The sequence below is a fragment of the Carcharhinus amblyrhynchos genome, chromosome 22, assembly GCF_965287045.1.
Source record: "Carcharhinus amblyrhynchos chromosome 22, sCarAmb.v2.hapA, whole genome shotgun sequence".
In the NCBI taxonomy this organism is placed as follows: Eukaryota; Metazoa; Chordata; class Chondrichthyes; order Carcharhiniformes; family Carcharhinidae; genus Carcharhinus; species Carcharhinus amblyrhynchos.
The window spans coordinates 44,785,626-44,808,646 of NC_137345.1; the positions used below are offsets into that span (position 1 = coordinate 44,785,626).

The window sequence follows — 23,021 nt, forward strand, 5'->3', positions numbered from 1 at the left end:
GTTAAATGCCCCAAAGTGTATCACATTCTGAGGCAAAACCCAAGCAGGAGAAATGAGGAATTAAGAATAGGCGCCAAAGGAGCCATTTAGCTAGTAGATGTGACAGAAGGATTTTTTCCATGGTTTTAATTTATTTTTTTAAACCGATGAACCTTGCAAAGAAAAGTGAGGTTTGACTACAGATGCTAAACACTGGAGGCAGATGGAAAACTGAAGACTTTGGGATTTCTGAGTCTTTTCAACAATGTGATATAATTATCTTTCAGATTTTATCCCGGTTACGTTCATGCTTCCTGGAGATTATAATTTGTTTGTTGAGGAATTCCGGAAGAACCCAACTAGCACATGGATAATGAAGCCATGTGGAAAAGCTCAAGGGAAGGGAATTTTTCTCATCAATAAACTTTCTCAAATTAAGAAGTGGTCACGTGACAGCAGGACTACTACGTAAGAATGACTTTGTTTTTGATTTGTCGCTGGTGCTATTGCCAAAAGAAGGAACTAAGCAGCATCCAAAAAAAGTAGATATTGGACTGGTTAACATGTTTACAAAGCTCAAGGATTTAATCATCTGAGCTTTCTACAAAATTTTGATTGTTAAGTCAAAAATGTGGTGAACCAAAAAAATCTGGAATTAATTTCAAAGCTTTCATATCCTGCTGGGGATGGCAAGCTGACACAATGGTTAGCAATGCAGCCTCTCGGTGCCAGGGACCTGAGTTCGATTCCCAGCTTGGGTCACTTTCTGTGTGGAGTTTGCATGATCTCCCCTTGTCTGCATGGGCTTCCTCTACAGCCCAAAAGAAGTACTAGTTAGGTGCATTGGCCAAGCTAAATTCCTCCTCTGTGTGTCCAAACAGGTGCCAGAGTGTGGAGACGAGGGGTTTTTCACAGTGACATTGTTACACCAGCCTTATCTGCTCCTCCTGAAATGGGCACACAATCTAATCCCAGGTCTCTGCCAGTGCTAGCCTGTAACCAGCCTTGGAAGTAGCCCAGAGGGATGTTTACTTGTTGCTGCTGTTCCTGCCACCTGACCTTAAAAATGTAGATAAGGATAAGATGACTGCCAGTGAATTACAAGTGCTGTAAAAAAATTTTTAATATATTTAAACCACTAAAGTAAAGGCAGAATAGTTTGTGGAATAAAAACAAACACTAAGGGTGCCAGCCACTTCCTCTTGTCTAATTAGTGCATGTTTGAAATTGATTTTTCAATCCTGATTCAGATTATTTTTTCTCATTGTCACAAACTTGTGCTGGATTTGAATTGGGTACAAAAACATTCCAAGTTTGAAATGAAAAGTCAGTGAATTTAATTTAAAATGAATCAATACAGAAAGTGCGACTGCATGACGTGAAGTTGCATGTACTTGTATTTTAAAATCTGTACATTGCATTCTAAAATGTGAACTTATGAATTTGCATAAATTTTTTTGTATTTACAGTGGTGATTTTATTACTTTTTTCAGTATCCTGTTGCATCATTCATTACTGGAAATGGCATATACCAAAGACATTTTCTTTTCTGGAGGCAATTTCTTAACTTTCATTATTTCCCTTGCTTTTTTCTTCTTGGATCTCTTTATGTCACAACCTCATCTCTAGCCAGTAGGTTGATGAAATGGCCGTCTTCCAGCTCTTTACTATGAAACCAATGAATGGGAGGTGGTAGTTGGGGTGACCTGTGAAAAAGTATTCCTCACCATGCCCAACAATATGGGTTAGATTGGTAACATTTAGCGTGGAGAATAAATGATGCAGGGTTTCTGCAGTGCTGCGGCATATTTCTATTTAAATAGAGAGAAATTACCTTCAAGCGAGTGAGGCCAAGAAATGAAAAATAGCTGAGATAAATGAAAAATTATTAAATGGATGTCGAAGTCTCTAAATTGATCCCAGTTTGGAATTATTTTTATTGTATGGCAATGTATGAATTAGCACATACTGTAATCTTAAATAGGGCTACATTTTTTCTCCTTTCTCAGCAGTCTGTCAGTATATGTATCTTTTTACACAACTACCAGTTAATCCTTTGGTATTTTAAGTGTTGGGAGAGTGTTGGTTACCCAACAATGTGACTTAAAGAAGTCTTAATCTTCAGTAGATTAAAAACAAGTCTTTATTAACTACTAGAATAATTTACACATATATAGTGAATGGTACAGACTACCTTCACGTTGACTACTGGACCTGGGTCATGTACCTTCCTATGTCACCGTGGGCATAAGAACATAAAATAAGAAATAGGAGCAGGAGTAGGCCATCTAGCCCCTCAAGCCTGCCCCGCCATTCAATAAGATCATGGCTGATCTGTCGTGCCTCAGTTCCACATTCCCGCCCTCTCCCCATAACCCTTAATCCCCTTGCCTATCAACCCGCGTCTTAAAAATATTTAGCGAGGCAGCCTCCACCACTTCAACGGGCAGAGAATTCCAGAGATTCACCACCCTTTGAGTGAAGAAGTTCCTCCTCAACTCCGTTCTAAACCGCCCCCCCTTTATCTTGAGGCTGTGCCCTGTAGTCCTACTGTCCTTTCTGAGTGGGAAGAGCCTCTCCACCTCTATCCTATCCATCCCATTCATCATCTTGTATGTCTCAATGAGATCTCCCCTCATTCTTCTAAACTCTAACGAGCACAAGCCTAGTTTATCCAGCCTCTCCTCATAGCTCAACCCCCTTAACTCCGGAATCAGCCTAGTAAACCTCCTCTGCACTCCCTCCAAGGCCAAAATATCCTTGCGTAAGTGCGGCGACCAAAACTGCACACAGTACTCCAGCTGCGGCCTCACCAGTGCCCTATACAGCTGCAGCAAGACCTCCCTACTTTTATATTCAATCCCCCTCGCTATGAAGGCCAGCATCCCATTCGCCTTCCTGACCACCTGCTGCACCTGTAGGCTGGGTTTTTGCGACTCATGCACAAGGACCCCGAGGTCCCTCTGCACCGCCGCCTGCTGCTTTTTTTCACCATGTAAGTAATAGCCCTTCCTACCATTATTCCTACCAAAGTGGACAACCTCACATTTGTCAACATTAAATTCCATTTGCCATTTCCTGGCCCATTCGCCCAGCCTATCTAGATCCTTCTGCAGACCCTCCGCGCAATTTGCCGTTCCACCAATCTTGGTGTCATCAGCAAATTTCGACACCATACACTGGGTTCCCTCCTCCAGATCATCTGTATAAGTGGTAAATAGCTGAGGCCCCAGCACCGACCCCTGGGGCACTCCACTAGTCACCAACCGCCAATCCGAATAGCACCCATTGACCCCCACTCTCTACCTCCTATCTGACAGCCAATCCTCTATCCACGCTATACTATACTCAGTACTATACTACAGTATAGTACTATACTCAGTACTATACTACACGCAGTACTATACTCAGTCCCTCATTAACCCTGTATACGCCAAATCCTTGTACTATGCTTCCCCCTCAAATCTTTATCCAATATAAATGGAGTTATACTAGTTTTACTTCATGTTTTAAATTGTTTACAGTCTCATTCGTTTACATTGTCATGACTACATTATTGCTATTATTACATTGTAATAGTGCTAATGTTATTGCTACTTTATCCCCCCCGCCCCCTCCCCTTCAAGACCTTGAATTTAAAGGTTCAGGTGATCTGTAGGCTTTATAACTCTTCTAAATCGCATTGACAGTTCAGTAGGCTCTGTTGTTGCTGACACTTTCTGTTTGCTTGGAGATTGGTCTGTTTTCTTCTGCTCTTTCCTGCTGAACCATGTTGTCAGTTTAATTGTTGTGTTGATAAGTGGTTGCAGTTACTCTAACTTGTTTCTCATTGGGCGGATGAACATTCTATTCATCCCCTTGTTTCTTCTTGTGCCATGTGGGATATCCCAGAGAGGAGATTCATTCACATTTCCACAATGGAGCCTTAATTCTCACTTGTTTCATACTTCCAGCCAGACTATTGATTATTTCCTCTTTTCCAGTGTTATGATCTGGCAAGTGGATAAGAACTGTGCAAAGCAAATTCCAAAGGAAATCTTGGCAAGCTGTCACAATGCTTTTCTTGCATTTTTGCCATGAGTACTGAAGTCAGAAGCCACAAATTCCAGTAAAATGTTTGGAAATAGTAAATTAGGACATTTATTAAAAAAAGAAAACTTAAACATTGTATTTACAGAGTTGAAATGTTTTATAAGACTATTTTTTCCAAAAAGATTTCCACTTGGTTAGCCTCACAATAAACACACCTTAAGGCAACAAACCCATGTCTGGTAATACCACAAGGCAAATCTACAGTTGTTGAAGGGGAGACGTATCACAGAGTGTCACTTCCCCTCCTACTCTCTTGTGGAAATTCTTAAAAAAAAAACAATAAAATAAAACCCTGCTTTCTGGAAAAGACAAGGCCACTTTTCTGGATTGGCTGGAAACTCACTTAGCTTCTTCACAGTTCTGGCCCAGCACAGAACACACTCCAGGAGATCTTAAATGATTGTCACCACCCCCCCCCACTCCCCCTTCACCAAATACAGCTCCTAACCTCTTTTTTTATATATACTATTCGACTTACCTTTCCCAGAATATAAAAATCTTTTACACTTTCCCCTATTACCCGCCCTTGAATAAAATAAAATTTTATAATCTTGCCTCTCTTATTTTATGACCTTTTCAAAGTTGTAAACTCCTTTTACATCACTTTGAAATTTAACAATTAAAAATCCAAATTCTCCTTTATCTCCTAATACAAATTTCCACCACTGTCTTATTTACTTATAGAAGGGTCAACTTCAAGTGCTTGTCTTTCACACCTGGACCCTTGATGACAGCCAGTCCCCAACTTAATTAAATTATGTATACACACCCTTCCAACAAGTCTGCTTCACAGAATAACACAATAAACTGCAAAAATACTAAAATAATGCCCTCTTTCTTTGCACCTCTAACGTCATGGAAAAATGAACCATCATAATTCCAAAAGACCTTTTTTCTCAACCCATTTTACATACTATATTTATCTGTACGCACAAAACTATTACATGAAAATATACACAAATATATGCCAGCATAATTAAGTACCCCATGCACCCTGGACATGCCCGTGAGTGCAACCTGAAGATTTATCCCAAATTTCTCTTTTCCAATGAATGAATATTTCTTCTGATATGCATTCAATTTCCGTAAGAAACACCTGAATGGTGTTTCAATTCCTAGTTCATCACAGCACCAACACCCACAATACTGGCATCAATAGATAACTTAAACTGTTTTGTATAATTGAGTGCTGCTAGAACAGATATGGTAGTTAGTGTCGCTTTCAAGCTGTTGAATTCATTCTGATACTCCTGCATCTATTGGAATATTTCTGTTTTATAATAATTCAGTCAACTGCACTGCTAAAATTTGGCACAAACTTCTGCTAAAATCCATTCATGCCTAGAAATTGCAAAACTTCCTGTTGTAGGCACTGGGAATTACATAATAGCTTTTAATTTTGCATCTTGTGGGATCACTTGTCCACGTCCAACTGTGTGACCTAAATATGTAACTTCCATTTTTGTAAATTCACTTTTAGCCGTGTTTACAACTAAATTAGCTTCTCTCTGTAGATCAAACAGTTCCTCTTTAAATGTTGCAAATGCTCCTCTCCCACTTGACTGAATATTGCTGTCATTAATACAAACAGCGCAATTACTCATTCTTCACCATTCACTCAGAAACAAAGGGATTTCCTATGCTTGCCTGTTTTGGTGGCTCAGCAAAATGGCATACTTGTTTAAAAAAATCTTTTTCAACCATGGCTGCCTTGATCAATTGCCGACTTCATATATTCAGTGGTTTGCTTCGCTGAGTAACAAGGTGGCCAAATTCAAATTATTCTTGCTGTTTTCTGAGCTGGTCAATGGCAATCTTCCCAGGATTTTTAATGTTTTGCTTTTTGTTTTCTTTGGCAAGCTCGAGAGGCCACATATTGAGACTCCAAGTCAGGGATTAGGTTTTAACTGCAACTTTCTTTCAAATAGTCCTTCTGACAATGAATTAGTGAAAGGGTTCTCTGGACTAGCTGCTGCCTGGAACCTTAAAAGATTTAGTTCACCATTGTAGGTTCTGTCAACTCTTCATTCTGAAACTGGACTTCCAAGGAACATTCGGAGGAGTCTACTGCTGCCATATAAATCTCTGGCCTTAGCTTCCAGGCCTTTTCTCTGGAGTGTTTTCTGTTGATTTTTTTTCTCCTGTGTGCACTCAGTGCCTCTTGGGTGCTTCTTTCAGGTCAGAATCTTTGAGGTTTTTTCTTAGCCTTCCAGCATTTCTGTTTGTTTCAGCATGCTGTCAACATGTTGGGGAGAATGTTGGTTACCGAATGGTGTGTCTTAAATAAGTTTCCATAGGTTAACTGTGAATCTTTATTAGCTACTAGATCTATTTACACATGTACAGTAAAGTGCATAGGTTAGGAACTATCTCCATGTTCGGTCCTTACATGCCTCTACACCATACTAACCAATGGGTATGGGTCACATACTTTCTTACATTGCTGTGGGCAGTATTATACTCAGTCTCCCAATAACTGTGTATGTGATAGTCCTTTTATACTAACTATTTAAGCATCATTAAGTAAATGGTCAGTTTTGATTTGATACTGATTTACAGCTTAATATCAGAAATAGGATTAGGAAATGGGACAAGTCACTGCTCTATTATCTCACTCAATGTATTTTTATAGTTCTGTGGAATCTGCCTCAAAATTAAGAGGGTAATGAAATAGACTCAGACTGCAAGTGCACGCTTTTGCTTTGACACTTATGTCTCCAGTATTTTGACACTACTCGTACTTCCCAAACCACCTTTAACGTATTTTTTAAAAATTGTGAACAAGAAGGTTCAAGCTACCTGATTCTTCATTAATTTGCAGGTTTATATCTCCTGCTGGGAAGGAGGCATATGTCATTTCATTATACATAGACAACCCACTGCTGATTGGTGGAAAGAAGTTTGATTTACGCTTGTATGTGTTGGTGACTTCCTATCGACCATTAAAATGTTATATGTAAGTGTGAAAATATTCAATTTTATTACTTCTGGGCCTAACATTCTTGAAGAGATTTTAAATGTAAGACTCTTTCTTTTGAGTATATTATCATAAACAAATATTTTGTTTAATGATTTTACGTCTGCTAATCCACTCTTCAAAAAATCTTCTCAAATATAAATAGAACAAAGAAAATAATCATTTCAGAATTTTGGGAGTTGTGGCTTTAGGCTATCCAAGGAAATCAGTGCGTTGGTGGAGTTTAATCAGGATGCTACTTTCTACGTTTTTATTTCAATGGATTTAAGTGGCACAGTGGTTAGCACTGCTGCCTCACAGCACCAGGGCTTGATTCCAGTCTTGGGTGTCTGTCTGGCTTTCTCTGAGTGCTCAGGTTTCCTCCCGCAGTCTAGAATATGCAAGTTAGGTGGACTGGCCATACTAAATTGCCTCTTAGTGTCCAAAGATATGCAAGTTTGGGGATTATCCATGCTAAAATTACGCTTTAGTTTCAAGAGAATTAGTGGGTTAAATGCACGTGATTACACGGATAGGGCCTGGGTGGGATTGTTGTCAGTGCAGGCTCGATGGGCCAAACAGTCACCTTCTACACTGTATGGATTCTATGATTCACTTTTATACTTTTCCTTCAGGCCCCCCTCAATCTGAAGGGTTTGATGGATAATGTAATACTAGCCTTTGGCAAGTCAAATGATTTATTATTATGCGGATCCATACATTGAGCTTCATACTGCTCTAAAATTGCTGTACATGGGCAATATATTACATTACAGAAATATATTCTGGGATGATATTGAGAAAATTGCCTTTAGTTTTGTGGTGTGACACAAGTACCAGCAGCAGAATACAGACTTTATAAATGCAGACTCATGATGCATTCCTGTGCCTGCAAGGAACTTTATCAGCAGACTGGAGGATTTTCTATGTTGCACAAATTTACCTCTCTGATTCATGGTTTTCTGAAAACAAATTTAAATGCAATTAAGAGGAATCCTCAAACTCAATCCTACAACTCAAACAATTATAAAACTCATCTTCATCATCAGCAAAGGCATCACCTTGCAAATTATCCAGTAGCCTGAGCTGAGATGCATCAGACTGAAATTTGTAGTTTATATTTCAAATGATGGCTAAACTACTGCTTTAATTAAACTTTCCACTTAACCACATGGACAGTGAGGAAGTAAGTGTCTGAAGGAAATCTTTCAAAGAATCCCTACAGTGCAGAAGGAGGCTGTTCATCCATCAAACCTGCATCAACAAGTCCATCCAGACCTGTATCACTGTAACTCCATGCATTTACCCTGCTAATCCCCCGATACTAAGTCAATTGAACATGGCCAATCAACCTAACCCACACATCTTTGTCTATGTGGGTTTCCTCCCGCCGTCCAATGTGCAGACTCCACACAGCCAGACTCACCTAAGGCTAGAATTAAACTTGGGTTCCTGGTGCTGAGAGGCAACAGTGCTAACCACTGTGCCATTATGCTGCTCAAATATTTGGAACATTCAATGTCTTAAATATTTCATCACTATTGGGGATCGATCAGGAATTGTCTGCATAGGATTGGCAGTTCTGACTCTAACCTTCTTTTCACTGTGGGTAACAGTCCTTTGTCTGAGAAGAAAAGACACAATAAATCAGCATCCAAGAATCATGAGGAAAACTTCAGAGTTCAGTAATGTGACAGATAGTGTTTATCATGAGGTTTTCTTTCAAGTAAAACACCTGCACAGAACAGATTTACCATAAGACATAGGAGCAGAATTAAGCCACCCGGCCCATCGAGTCTACTCCGTCATTCAATCACGGCTGATATTTTTCTCATCCCCATTCTCCTGCCTTTTCTCATAATCCCCGATACCCAAATTAATCAAGAACCTATCTATCTCTGTCTTAAAGACACTCAATGACCTGGCTTCTACAGCTGTCTGTGGCAAAGAGTTCCACAGATCTACCACTCTCTAGCTGAAGAAATTCCTCCTCATCTCTGTTTTAAAGGATCATCCCTTTAGACTGAGGTTGTGCCCTCTGGTTCTCATTTTTCCTACTAGTGGAAATGTCCTTTCCACGTCCACTCTATCCAGGCCTTGCAGTATCTGTAAGCTTCAATAAGATTCCCCCTCATCCTTCTAAACTCCAACAAGTACAGACCCAGAGTCCTCAACTATTCCTCATGGCAAATTGATTTGTAATGAACTGGTTATATCTTGAATTTAAGAACATGCCTACTCTGAAGTTTAGAAAACAATCTCTCATTGTTGCATTAATGCATTGGAAAATTCTTTTTGAAAAATGAAATGATACTGTAGGGAAATGAAATAGCAAGTGTAAGGAAATCTGTGAACATACATGTGGGAGGTTAAGCTACATATTCCATTTGAGACAGAGGAGGAGGAATTTCTGCTCTGAGATGAGATGCATGTTTTGAAATTTCTTTCACAGACCCATCCTTGGATCACTGAATACATTCATGTTTGAATTAGACAAATTTTTGATTGACCAGTTAGTCAAGGGTTGTGGGCATACTGGAAGGAAAGTGGAGTTAAAGCTACAATCAGACTAGCCATGACCATGTTGAGTGTTGGGACAGGCTCAATGAGCAGAAAGGCCTATTCCGGTTCCCATTTCTTTTAAATCCAGCCTGTTTCTGCCCTCTCTTATTTAAATGCCCATATATATCTCCAAGATTGTTCATCACGTCTTTAGAAAGAATCAGCACTGTTTTAGACTCTGACTTAAGTTCTTAGGAAGTCGGAACACTGGGAAATCGGAACTGTCTCGTTTCCTATATCATTAATATAAGCAACGTCTTGTGCAGTTTGCTGATTAGCAATTTAGACTGTGTGTAGGTGGATTCACAAGCAAATAATATTTCCTAATGTCATGAAAATGTGTGTCAAATAATGATTTTTAACTAACTGACTGGAAACCCGAATTGAACATTTAAAAAAAAATGATTAAAGGATACTTGAACTCACAGCTAAAGATAGTGATCCAATTTGCATCACTGTACCTTCAATGTTTCAGTCCATTCAGATTGAGTTGCTGTATTTGCACAGACCCAAGGATAATAACCAAGGGAATATGAATGAACTACATATCCTGTTTCCATTAGCAAGGCAACAAGGTGATCATCTGAAATATTTAGCAGGTGGAGATGAACCATTAAACCTAATCTGCCTGGTGACTGCTTTGAGGAACACCTTTGCTCAGTCCACAAACTTGATCCCGACGTCCCGATAGCTTGCCATTTCAATTCGCCATCTTGCCCTCGTGCTCCCGTTTCTGTCCTCAGCCTACTACAATCCAATGCAAGCTGGAGGATTACTACCTCATCTTCTGATTAAGCCTTTTACAGACTTTGCATGGTCTGTATCCTGCCAGCTACAATCCTCCACATGCAGGCGCACGTACGCACACACGCCATGGGCGGGACAGGAAACTTTCACTGTTTAAGTCACATTCATGAGGAAAACAGCAGGTCCACCAAATTCACCCTGAAAGAAAGGAGCCATTTGATCCCTTCTTACTACTTGCTACACAAAATTAATTAAAGGAAAGGGATCATTATTAGTATTACCTAGGATTGTTCAGATATGAAACAGGACAGAATTCGGAATGAATTGCAGAGTTTTACAGAGTCTGCTGTGATACAAAGAGTGTTGATTGGTTACAACAAATGGAAAATTGATGTTCAATGACATAAGTTAGTCAAGACTGCAACATTAATCGAAAGATCTGTGATCTGTAAAGTTTAGTTGAGAATTGATTACTTCTACCAGGTATTGTATAAAAATAACCTGCCTGTGAGCTAATGCAGAAAGTAAACAGCACTCAGTGAGATTGGGTGAACTTAATTAAGGAAAATCTGTTAAATTCCTACTGATTTTAATAAAGGTTATTACTACATGTTACTGAAATGTGCCATTGGAATTTAGCAGACAGTACATTTCCATGTAGGGCAAATTTCCACTCTATTTCCTTTACATTGTAGGTATCGGCTGGGATTTTGTCGTTTCTGTACAATGAAGTACACTCCAAGCACCAGTGAATTAGATAACATGTTTGTGCATCTTACAAATGTGTCCGTGCAGAAACATGGGGTAAGTTGCTTAGGTCTTGCATGCTGAGTGGTGAATTGACCAACGTTTAAACAAAAATGGGGAAAAAAGAACAGGAGTAGACCACGAATGATAGAGACATTATCTGTGAAAACATTTCAAATTCAAACATTGGTTCATGATGGTGCATAGTTGTGTTCTGGAATGGTGTGAGGAGTTATATGAAACCCCCAGTGAGAATAAGCCCAGTCGTCATATAGCAATTGCTAAAGAATAGGCAAATACACGCAACCAAGGCAATAACACTCCGAAAACAATCTAAATATATGAACTATTAAAAACACACACACACAGTTTATATAGAAATTATCCCTATTTCCAAAATACATATATCTGTAATCCCTGACTCCTTAAGACTTTCACATTCCCAAACAACAACCAATAAATCTAAGTCAAGTCTACTTTATAGTTACCACACAATACAAGGAGGATATTTAAACTGCCTTTGCAAAAGTTCCTGCAGTACTTTGGCTGTAAGACTTCTTAGATGTTAAAATGGCATCTTAAACTGAGCTGTAAAATTGACCTTTTCAGTTCTCGGATAATACAATGCCTTGCTGTTAAACTGACCTCTTGGCTGTGAGATGTAAACTAGAGGGAGCAGGAAGGAAAGGAGGGAGCGAGACTAATCACCCCTTTTAAAACTTTAGGACATAGGCCATCAGGTCCCAGGATTTGTTGACTCTTAGTCACGTACTCCCAATATTTTTTCTTAACTTATTTAAGTTCCTCACTCTCAGGCCATTGGTTCCACACCATTTCTGAATTTTTTTTGTCATCTGCCTGATTTGTTGAACATTTCTGCCATTTCCTTTATTCCCCTTTAAGGTTTCTCTAAGGGACCAACATTTAATTTTGCTGTACTTTTCCTTTTTCCATACTCACAGAAACTTTTGCATTGTGTTTTTATAGTTCTGGCTAGGTTATTCTCCTCCTATCTTCTCTTTATCAACTTCGTCATCTTTTGCTGAATTCTAAAATCTTCCCAACCATGCTTACTATTTTTGGAGACATCGTAAGCCTTTGACTTCTCTTGTGATACTACATTGAATTAGATTTGACTTACTAATGTCATGTGTATTGGGATACAGTGAAAAATTTTGTTTCTTGTGTGCTATGTAGATAAAACATAGACGAATGAGGGGGGATCTCAGAGAGACTTAAAAGTCTAACAGGACTAGACAGGGTAGATGCAGGGAGGATGCTCCCAATGGAGTTCAGAACCAGAGATCGCAGTCTGAGGATTCAAGATAGACAATTTAGGATGGAGGTGAGGAGGCATTTCTTTACCCAAAGAATGGTGAGCCTGTGGAATTCATTACCACAAGTGGTCGGTGCCAAAACATTGAATGTCTTCAAGAGGTGGCCGTATATAGCACTTGGGGAGAATGGGATCAAAGGTTATGGGGAGAAAGCAGGATTAGGCTATTGAGTTGGATGATCAGCCATGAGCATAATGAACGGCAGAGCAGGCTCGAAGGCCAAATGGCTGTCTCCTGCTCCTATCTTTTATGTTTCTATATGTTACACAGGAAGAAGGAAATCAGAGTGCAGAATATTATGTTACAATTACCATGCAGAAAATGATCAGCTTAATATATGATACGTCAATTCAAAAGTCTGACAGCAACAGGGAAGAAGCTGTTCTTGAGATGGTTAGTATATGACCTCAGACTTTTGTACCTTTTTCCCAAGAGAAGAAGATGGAGGAGAGAATGTCTAGGGTGCATGGGGTCCTTGATTATGCTGGCTGCTTTTCCAAGGCAGTGAGAAGTGTAGATAGTCAATGGATGGGAAGCTGGTGTGTGTGATGGACTGAGCTACATTTCCAACCCTTTGTAGTTTCTTGCAGTCTTGATCAGAGCAGGAGTCATACCAAACTGTGATACATCTGGAAAGGATCTATCCAGAACATCTGGACAGATGTTTTCTATTGTGCATCTATAAAAATTAGTAAGAGTTTTGGCAGACATGCCAAATTTTCTTAGCTTCCTTATGAAGTAAAGGCATTGGTGGGCTTTCATAACTATAAAATTGACATAAAGGGACAGGTTGTTGGTAACCTTGACACCTAGAAACTTGAAACTCTTGACCATTTCCTCCCCACCACTGTTGATGTGGACAAGGACATGTTCTCCACTCAGCTTTTTGAAGTCGATGACTATTTCCTTTTGTTTTACTAACATTTGAGGGAGAGATTGTTATCATTTCACCAGATTCTCTATCTCTTTCCTGTACTCCATCATGTCATTTGAGATCTGATGCACTACAGTGGTGTCATCAGCAAACTTGAAAATGGACTTGGAGTGGAATTTGGCCACACAATCAAACATGTATAAGGAAAGTAGTAAGGGGCTGAGGACACTTATCCTGAGGAATGTTAATTCTTAAGAGGGTAAATGTTTGTATATAATTAATTCATTCTAAGTATTTGGCTATTGCTCATCTACTGTTATACCTTTTTAATCTAATTTCACAATTTACCTTAGCTAACTCTCCCCTCTTATCCAAATGGCTTTCTTTATTCAGATTTAAGATCCTCATTTCGGATGTAACGAAATCACTTTCAAACTCCATATAATATTCAATGTATTATGAACTGCTTCTCAATAGGCTTCTTTACGACAAGGTTATTAATTTCCCTGTTTTATTGAAAAATAAGTCTAAAAAAAGCTTGTTCCCTAGTTGATACCTTGCTGCAGTGATCTGGAATGAATTCCATGAATGTACCTTCTACACCAGTTTTGCAAATTTGGTTTACTTGACTCATTTATTCATGTGCAGTTTGTCCAAAGGTAGGTCCTTGCCATGTTGTCTGCTGGTGCTGCATCCGGATAGGTTTTCTTGGCAGTTTTTCTCAGTGGTGGTTTACTCTTGCTTTCCATCCTCGTTTTCAGTATGCGAAAGGCACTCTCAGGATTTGGAACAAAACCCACGCTGAAACATGCTCGTCCTGTTGCCAAATGAACTAAGCAGTCCCTTTTCCCAGTCTATACGAGGAATTTAGTCCTCCATAATCATAATACATCCAGCTGTAATTTCCTGATTTATACGCTAACCATCAACACACTACTATTAGGAAACCTCTAAACTAAGCTTATAAACCCAAAAGGTTTATGACTCAAGCTGTTTCTTAGCTTCACCGAAACTGATTTTACATTTTGATCTGAGCAAAGATCCTTTCTACAATTTTTATTGCATCCTTTACTTTTAGGGCCACCCTGTCTCCTCCATTTTGCCTACAGAAATCACATGTCTTCGAATGTTCAGCTGGAGCTTAGTTCATTGCGCTGAGTCGTAAAGTTTTGGGATTGAGATCCATTCCATAGCTTGCCCACAAGAAACGAAAGATGACACTCCAGTGCAGTACTGAGAGTGCTGCAATGTTGGAGGTGCCATCTTTCGGATGAGACATTAAACTGAGGCTCCACCTGCCTGCGTGGATTGATGTAAAAGACCTCTTGGCAATATTTCGAAGGGAAGTTAACTCCAATGTCCTGGCCAATATTTATCCCTCATCAACATCACAGGAACAGATTATCTGCCCATTTTCAGCTTGCTGTTTGTGGGAGTTTGCTGCGTTCAAATTTGCTGCCATATTTCATAAATTATAAGTGATTATACTTTAAAAGTACTTCATTGACTGTAAAGCTTTGAGACACCTGATCATCATGAAAATGCCTGTCTGAAAGAGTTTTTCTTTAACCTTGGTCATCATGCAATCACGTCTTTGTTGTGGTTATTAGATTAAAATCATTCATTTCCTTCTGCGCAATTAATTACTTTGTTACAAATGTTTTGCAAATCAGATGTAATGCCTATAGTTTTAACTTTCTTCCCCCTGACTTCACCTTGTATTGCTCATGCCATGTTACCTTTGTGAAGCTCTCTGTCCCATCCTGATCCACAATTTTTACCTAAATTGCTACTTTGCTGTACAGCATTGTCATTTCTCATTACTTTTGAAACTGCCTTTTCCTGACTCCAACCAGTGGCAGTATTGACACATCGTGGTCAGCAGTTTGCAGGTGAAAGCTGATGGAACGTTGTGTTTTGGGTCTCCATGCTACTTTTTTTACTTCTGGAACCAGTGTTCAAATGATTGCTCAAAGGTCCTCTCTCCCTTTGCTGTTGAGGGAGTTGTGTGTGACCTGACTAGAGGCAGATTTAACAGCACAGAATGAAAGTTGTTAATCCTAATGGCCTTTGCGTGTGGCAAAAAAATCTTGCTTTTAATTCAGCACCAAGTTGATACCTTTTTCAGAACGGCATCAAGATAGCAGGTGCAAATGTTTTGGAATGTATGTTAAGTAGATGGACTTTCTCCTCCAGCTGATCATACTTTACCAGCCAGAGTGCTTGGTATGGTCACTGGGATACATAAAGGTATCTGCACAAAAAGTAGGTTATTCTTTTCAGATTAATAGGAACAAATATCTTGCACGTAAATCAATCTTCAATATAATGAGAATTTACAAAATTGACAGACTTAAGTAAAGGTTATTGTTCTACTTCATAAAAAAAAAATGCAATTTTTCTCTACAGTTTTTACTCATGCTCGTTCCTGTAGTGGAGCAGCTTCACTGGCATTTCCCTAACACCTTGACCAACTGGCCGTCCCTCACGTTGGTAGGTTCATTCGCTGTGGAGGGCATCACAGCTTACCCCAATGCTGTTGGACACAAGTGGTCTATTGGTTACTTCTCAGGAATGGGAACGCTTCTTTTCTCCCACACTTCCTTCCCAGTCCAGAGGTAGCGAGACTGCTCCTACCACTGTCCCAGTTGATGCCTATTGCCACAGCACACCAGCAACTGAAGCTGGACCTTCCTGGCTGGTGCACTTCCAGACATTAAATAGGGACGCAACTAAATAATGATTGTTCTGTTTTCAGGGTGACTATAATCCAATACATGGTGGGAAATGGTCAGTAAGTAATCTACGACTGTATCTGGAAAGCACACAGGGGAAGGATGTGACTGATAAACTCTTTGATGATATTCACTGGATAGTCGTTCACTCACTGAAAGCTGTAGCAGTAAGTACATCAAACAAAGGATATGTTTTTAATCACTTGCTGTATTTGGGTAAATACCTCCTGTTTCTCCTTGCATCTAGACACTTCTGTGCAAATAGTCAGGGAATACAGGGCTGCAGGAATTCAGAAATAGAGTCCTTCGTGCGAAGAGCACTGCGTTTTCTAGGCTTTAAAGGCAGATTTTCCATGTCTTAGGCCATTGCTGTCCTAGACTGCTCATTCCTTTTTAGTGTGTGGGGGAGTTTGCTGTGTGCAAATTAGCTGTTGTGTTTACTACCTTACAACAATCACCTATCTTCACAATTTATTGGTTATAAAGCACTTTGAAACATTCAGTGGTTGTGAAAAGCCCCTTGTAAATGCAAGTCTTTTTTTTCTGTTTTCTTTTGTGTATTATTTCCAGAACATTCGGATATAAGCTGTCCTGTTCTAATAAAAATATACTGCTTTATAATACGAGCACTGTAATTCTGTGACTGTGCATGTTAACCATAATAGCCTTTGGCTTTGTTATCTATCGTAATTCAGTTTTATGATGACTAACAGCCCCCTCTTTCTGCCAGCTGATGCAGTGCTGAACAAGAAATAAAAACTCATCAGGCCATGACAAGTACACACACAGGTCACTTCCTTAAAAGAAAAGCTTGATTATAAAATTGTATGCGTTATTAATCCAAGACTATCACATCCTCTGTGTGTTGAATAATTGTCTTAAGTTTGCTTCTGACAGTTTTTTTGAAATTCTGATGTTGTGCCTATCACATAAGGATGCAGCTCTGTATAGTTCTCTGTCTGACATTTTCCTTACGCACAAAATGTTTCTGGAATTTTCACAGCCGGTAATGATTAATGATCGACACTGTTTTGAATGTTATGGTTACGACATCATCATTGATGACAAACTCAAGCCATGGCTCATTGAGGTGATGACTGGATGATTTCTGACAATTTTAAAACAATTTTGAACTCTGTTTTCTACTGCTGCCTTATATTGGGTTTGTATTCTAGGTGAATGCATCCCCTTCCCTTTCTTCTACCACTGCCAATGACCGCATTCTGAAATACAATCTCATCAATGACACCTTAAACATTGTTGCACCAAATGGTGAGATCCCGGACTGCAAATGGAGCAAGTGTCCACCAAAGGAAGCACTTGGCCACTATGAACTCTTGTAAGGTTTTAGCCTTTGGCGGTATGTTTTACCTTGCTATTTCTTTTTATTTTGCAACATGATTTGAAAACTGCTGGTTCTGGTAGCTTTGGTAATATTCCAGCCCAGTGGCCATGATCCACGTGCGTCTGAAATACTGAAACTACCCCTCACCTCATGGTTATATAATCTCATACATGGACTGGTGTTACAATGGAATAGTACATCTTGGAAAAAACGTTGTTTGGCTAGATTATTCATGGGGATTAATATGACTTTGTACATTATCATCCTGCCCTGACATCACTTGGTATCCACATAAACACTTTACACTTAGGATTAGCTCTGCTGATTAAGGATGGTATCAGGGTGGTAGTAAGGGAAGATATAGGCGCCAAAGAACAGAATGTGGAATCGTTGTGGGTGGAGATTAGGAACAGCAAGGGGAGGAAGATGCTGGTGGATGTCGTCTACAGGCCCCCAAATAATGACCTGGAGGTGGGGCAGGCTATAAACGCGGCGTGCAGGAACGGAACGGCGATAATTATGGGGGATTTCAATCTACATATTGATTGGTCGACCCATGTTGGACGCGGTGGGCTTGAGGAAGAGTTCTTGGAATGCTGCCGGGATAGTTTCCTTGAACAGTGTGTGTTGGAGCCGACGAGGGAGCGAGCTATCTTAGATCTGGTGTTAGGTAATGAGGCAGGTAGAACCAAGGACCTTGTGGTGAAGGATCCTCTTGGGAAGAGTGATCATTGTATGGTGGAGTTTCTGATGCAGATGGAGGAGGAGAAAGTAGGATCCTGGACCTGTGTCCTTTGTTTGAACAGAGGGGAGTATGATGAGATGAGAGAGGAATTGGCGAATGTTGATTGGGGGAGCAGATTGGGTGGTAGGTCTGCTGAGGAACAGTGAAGGATCTTTAAGGAGATCTTTCTTGGTGCTTAGCAGAAATTTATTCCGATGGTAAAAAAGGATCGTAGGAGGAGAGAGAATCAGCCGTGGATAATGAAGGAGGTAAAGGCGGGTATTAAATTAAAAGCTGATGCGTTTAGAGTGGCTAAGAGTAGTGGGCAAGAAGAGGATTGGGAGAGGTTTAAATATCAACAAAGAATGATGAAGAAATTGATAAAGGAAGGATAAACTATGAAGCTGGGCTAGCACTAAATATAAAAAAGATATATAAAAAGGAGAAGGCTGGCTAGGGTGAATGTTGGACCCTTAGAGGATGAGAGGGGGGATTTAGTGGTAGGGGATGAGGAAATGGCTGAGGCCTTGAATAACTTTTTTGCTTCGGTCTTCACGGAGGAGGACACGAATAGTTTGCTGGGTGTTAACGATGGAAAGATGGTAGGAGTGGAGGGCCTGAATGAGATCATTGTTACTAGAGAGGCAGTGCTCGACAGACGAGAGGGAGTGATGGTGGACAAGTCCCCAGGACCGGATGGAATGCATCCAAGGGTTCTGAAGGAAATGGCGGAGGTGATAGTGGATGCCTTGGTGATTATTTTCCAAACGTCGCTGGATTCCGGGGAAGTGCCGGAAGATTGGAAAATGGCTAATGTTACGCCGCTGTTTAAAAAGGGTAGCAGGCAAAAGGCAGGGACTTATAGGTCGGTTAGTTTAACGTCTGTTGTAGGAAAAATGCTTGAATCTGTAGTCAAGGAGAAAATAGCGAGGCATCTTGAGAAGAATTGTTTGATAGAGCAGACGCAGCACGGTTTCATTAAGGGGAAGTCGTGTCTGACGAACTTATTGGAATTCTGAGGATGTGTCTAGTGCGGTGGATAGAGGGGAACCGGTGGATGTGGTGTTTCTCGATTTTTCAGAAGGCATTTGATAAGGTGCCGCACAAAAGGCTGTTACAGAAGGTTAGGGGGCATGGAGTTGGGGGTAGGGTGTTAGCGTGGATAGGAGATTGGCTGTCAAATAGGAGGCAGAGAGTGGGTGTCAATGGGTGCTATTTGGATTGGTGGTTGGTGACTAGTGGAGTGCCCCAGGGATCGGTGCTGGGGCCTCAGCTATTTGCCATTTATGTAGATGATCTGGAGGAGGGAACCGAGTGTAAGGTGTCGAAATTTGCTGATGACACAAAGATAGGTGGAACGGCAAATTGTGTGGAGGGTGTGGAAAGTCTGCAGAGGGATCTAGATAGGTTGAGCGAGTGGGCGAGGACCTGGCAGATGGATTACAATGTTGGCAAGTGTGAGGTTATCCACTTTGGTAGGAAGGACTACTACTTACAGGGCGAAAAGCTGCAGCATGCTACGGTGCAGAGGGACCTGGGGGTCCTTGTGCATGTCACAAAAACCCAGCCTACAGGTGCAGCAGGTGGTCAGGAAGGCAAATGGGATGCTGGCTTTCATAGCGAGGGGGATTGAATATAAAAGTAGGGAGGTCTTGCTGCAGCTGTATAGGGCACTGGTGAGGCCGCAGCTGGAGTACTGTGTGCAGTTTTGGTCGCCGCACTTACGCAAGGATATTTTGGCCTTGGAGGGAGTGCAGAGGAGGTTTACTAGGCTGATTCCGGAGTTAAGGGGGTTGAGCTATGAGGAGAGGCTGGATAAACTAGGCTTGTGCTCGTTAGAGTTTAGAAGAATGAGGGGAGATCTCATTGAGACGTATAAGATGATGAATGGGATGGATAGGATAGAGGTGGAGAGGTTCTTCCCGCTCAGAAAGGACTAGAGGGCACAGCCTCAAGATAAAGGGGGGGGCAGTTTAGAACAGAGTCTTGCTGCAACTGTACAGGGCAATGGTGAGGCCGCAGCTGGAGTACTGTGTGCAGTTTTGGTTGCCGCACCTGCGCAAGGATATTTTGGCCTTGGAGGGAGTGCAGAGGAGGTTCACAAGGCTGATACCGGAGTTGAGGGGGTTGAGCTATGAGGAGAGGCTGAATAGACTGGGCTTGTACTTGTTAGAGTTTAGAACGATGAAGGGAGATCTCATTGAGACGTATAAGATGATGAAAGGGATGGATAGGGTAGAGGTGGAGAGGTTCTTCCCGCTCAGAAAGGACTAGAGGGCACAGCCTCAAGATAAAGGGGGGGGCAGTTTAGAACAGAGTTGAGGAGGAACTTCTTCACTCAAAGGGTGGTGTATCTCTGGAATTCTCTGCCCATTGAAGTGGTGGAGGCTTCCTCGCTAAATATATTTAAGACGCGGGTAGATAGGTTTTTGGTAGGCAAGGGGATTAAGGGTTATGGGGAGAAAGCGGGAAGGTGGAACTGAGCCACTTCAGATCAGCCATGATCTTGTTGAATGGCGGGGTAGGCTCGAAGGGCTAGATGGCCTACTCCTGCTCCTATTTCTTACGTTCTTATTAGACTGTAGCACCAACTCCACTGGTTTTTTAGCTCAGACCATTAATTCAGCAAAGATATCTGAATCTTTTCACCAGGTAGTGAAAGCATCATTTGTTTATTGATAAATGCAAAGCCATCCATACTTATAAATTACCCATATTTATGTTTCTAAACTATTATTTCATTTATTGTGTATGCATATTAGTACTATTGAGAGAGCTTAACTTTCCATAACAAATATGGGTGGGAATTCTCACCAGTAGCATATCCCCCATCTGTGGGAAATCTGAGTGGCAGGACCAGAGAATCTTGCCGGTAGTGAACAGTATGCACCTTCCACTGCCAGGTAGCACATGGCTGGGAGGCTGGAAAATTTCACCCATGTTTGGCACAGATAGGTGAAGGACATAAGCATTCAGAACATTATGCATTCTGTTTAATTATCTTGCAAATAAAGCTCTCCACATGCACACTATCCTGAAATCATCCACTGACATTCTAGATCTGATTAAAAGCCTTGGTGAAGGTGGCTTCCTCCAGCCAGTGACAAATTCCATCAATAGCTTTACTTTTAGCTCTATGTTCCTAGCTTAATCACCTCCCAGCTCCTCTTGCATATTTTTCTCCTGAGAAATCCAGACTCTCTCCAACTTCTTCCTTCAAAGGTTTAATTGTCTGTTGCCTTTCCAATCCCCTGACAATTTCTTTAATGAAATCTCTGCTGTATTTCCAGCCACTGAATGAGTCCTTGCCCTCTATGATTTTAATCATCATTTAAACTTCCCTTTGTACATTTCTCCTGAATTCTTTAAACTTCTTGGTCATAGTTAACTTCACATCAGTTTCCTCCATCCATTGTTTGTCCCATTACCTGACCCTCACCAATGCTGTAATCACCTGTTTCAGCTCTTGCTATTTGAGCTAACCTCATATCTGCAACATAACAGTTGATTCATACTCCACAAGTTATTAATACTGAATTATATTAAAAATTTAAAAGCCAGCTTTCAAGTAGTTCTTGGCCTGAAGTGTTTTGACTCTTTCTTTCCTCAGATATGATGAAGAACTGGCACAAAATGAGGGTGCGGATTGTGAGGGGAAGCCTCGTGTAGGGCCTTCTCTCAGCAAAGGCAACAGATTGAAGGAAACCAGAAAGCCCTTTTCAACTTGGAAATAACATTGATCTGATAACAAATCTCAGAACAAGTGCCCTTCACTGGAAGCATGGCTCAAGTAGAGATAGACCAGTGTTCATTCTCTCTCATCCACGTGGCACAAAACCATTCCAATTCTAATATTAAACTTGCATAACTTTTAAGGATATTTCTAAACTATGAATTGGTACAACTAATAACCCTGGATTTACAGTATTGCAAACTATGTTCACAGACTTCAAGGGACCAACAGTTTGATCAACCTGGCAAGAGATGATGGAAAAATGACCAAGTTATTGTTTGGCCAAAAGATTTAAGTTCTGGATTTATTAAATATTATGCTCAACTTTCTCAGTATAAAACTAATTGCTTTTGTTTTTAAGTTATACATGACCACTGAAATAAAAGCCATAGGGGAGGAGAGATCTTTATGAAGCTGCAGGTTAATGCATATCATTTAATAGTGCTGAGTGATTAAATAAGGGGATATTGGAAAACCACAGAACTGTCATCTAGCTAGTGACAGAGTGTACATTAATTTGAATGTGAAGTGCCATCATTTAGCCAAAGATCTGTTGAAGCTGGGACACTGGGCTTTGCATTACTGGAGTCAAGAGTTCCAACTTTAACTTGCAGTGACAACTGGTTCTGTACTCGCTGTATTGTTTGGAACCACTTATGGAAGCATTATTATAGTATTATTTTACTAACTTTAAGATTCCTAAGATACAAGTATAAGTGTCACATTGTAGATTGTTCTGCATTTGATCCTTAAACTGTGTACTGTTTTAATAATATCTGTTGCAACATCTTTAAGTTGTCCTGAAATATGGTTTACAAAGGAAATGCACTGATTATTTATTTAATTTATGTATTTATTTTCAGCCAAAATGTACTTCATTAAATTGAAGTTGGTCAATGTTTTGCAAATGCATAACTTCCAATAAAAGACCAGTTGTATTAAATAACATTTCTGGGTTTGCTTATTTTTCTTCCATCGTCAATTACTGTTGTGTAATGTATCACTGCCATGTTTGCTTTCTGCTCACATTACAATGGCAGTAAAAGAATTGCCATGGGCAGCACAGTAGCATAGCAGTCAGTGCTGCTGCTTCACTGCTTCCAGGGACCTGGGTTCGACTGCAAACTCCACAGACGTTCTCCTTGTGTCTGCTTGGGTTTCCTCTGGGTGCTCTGGTTTCCTCTCACAGC

The 23,021-nt window shown here is 40.5% G+C and overlaps 1 protein-coding gene across 2 annotated transcripts in view; it reads left to right on the plus strand.

Annotated features, from left to right (window-relative positions):
- LOC145357105 (polyglutamylase complex subunit TTLL1) overlaps positions 1-22,753 on the plus strand; it is a 35,397-nt gene extending 12,644 nt beyond the window's left edge. Inside the window, exons 3-9 of one of the 2 annotated variants that reach the window (XM_080210227.1) lie at positions 267-447; positions 6,893-7,027; positions 11,032-11,140; positions 16,053-16,196; positions 17,033-17,119; positions 17,205-17,368; positions 21,709-22,753. In XM_080210227.1, the coding sequence (XP_080066353.1) occupies positions 267-447; positions 6,893-7,027; positions 11,032-11,140; positions 16,053-16,196; positions 17,033-17,119; positions 17,205-17,368; positions 21,709-21,832 (944 nt within the window). In that variant the 3' untranslated portion in view covers positions 21,833-22,753. Of the gene's footprint in view, positions 1-266; positions 448-6,892; positions 7,028-11,031; positions 11,141-16,052; positions 16,197-17,032; positions 17,120-17,204; positions 17,390-21,708 lie in introns of both variants that reach the window. The other variant, XM_080210228.1, reaches the window with a different exon arrangement.
- Positions 22,754-23,021: the final 268 nt, after the last annotated feature.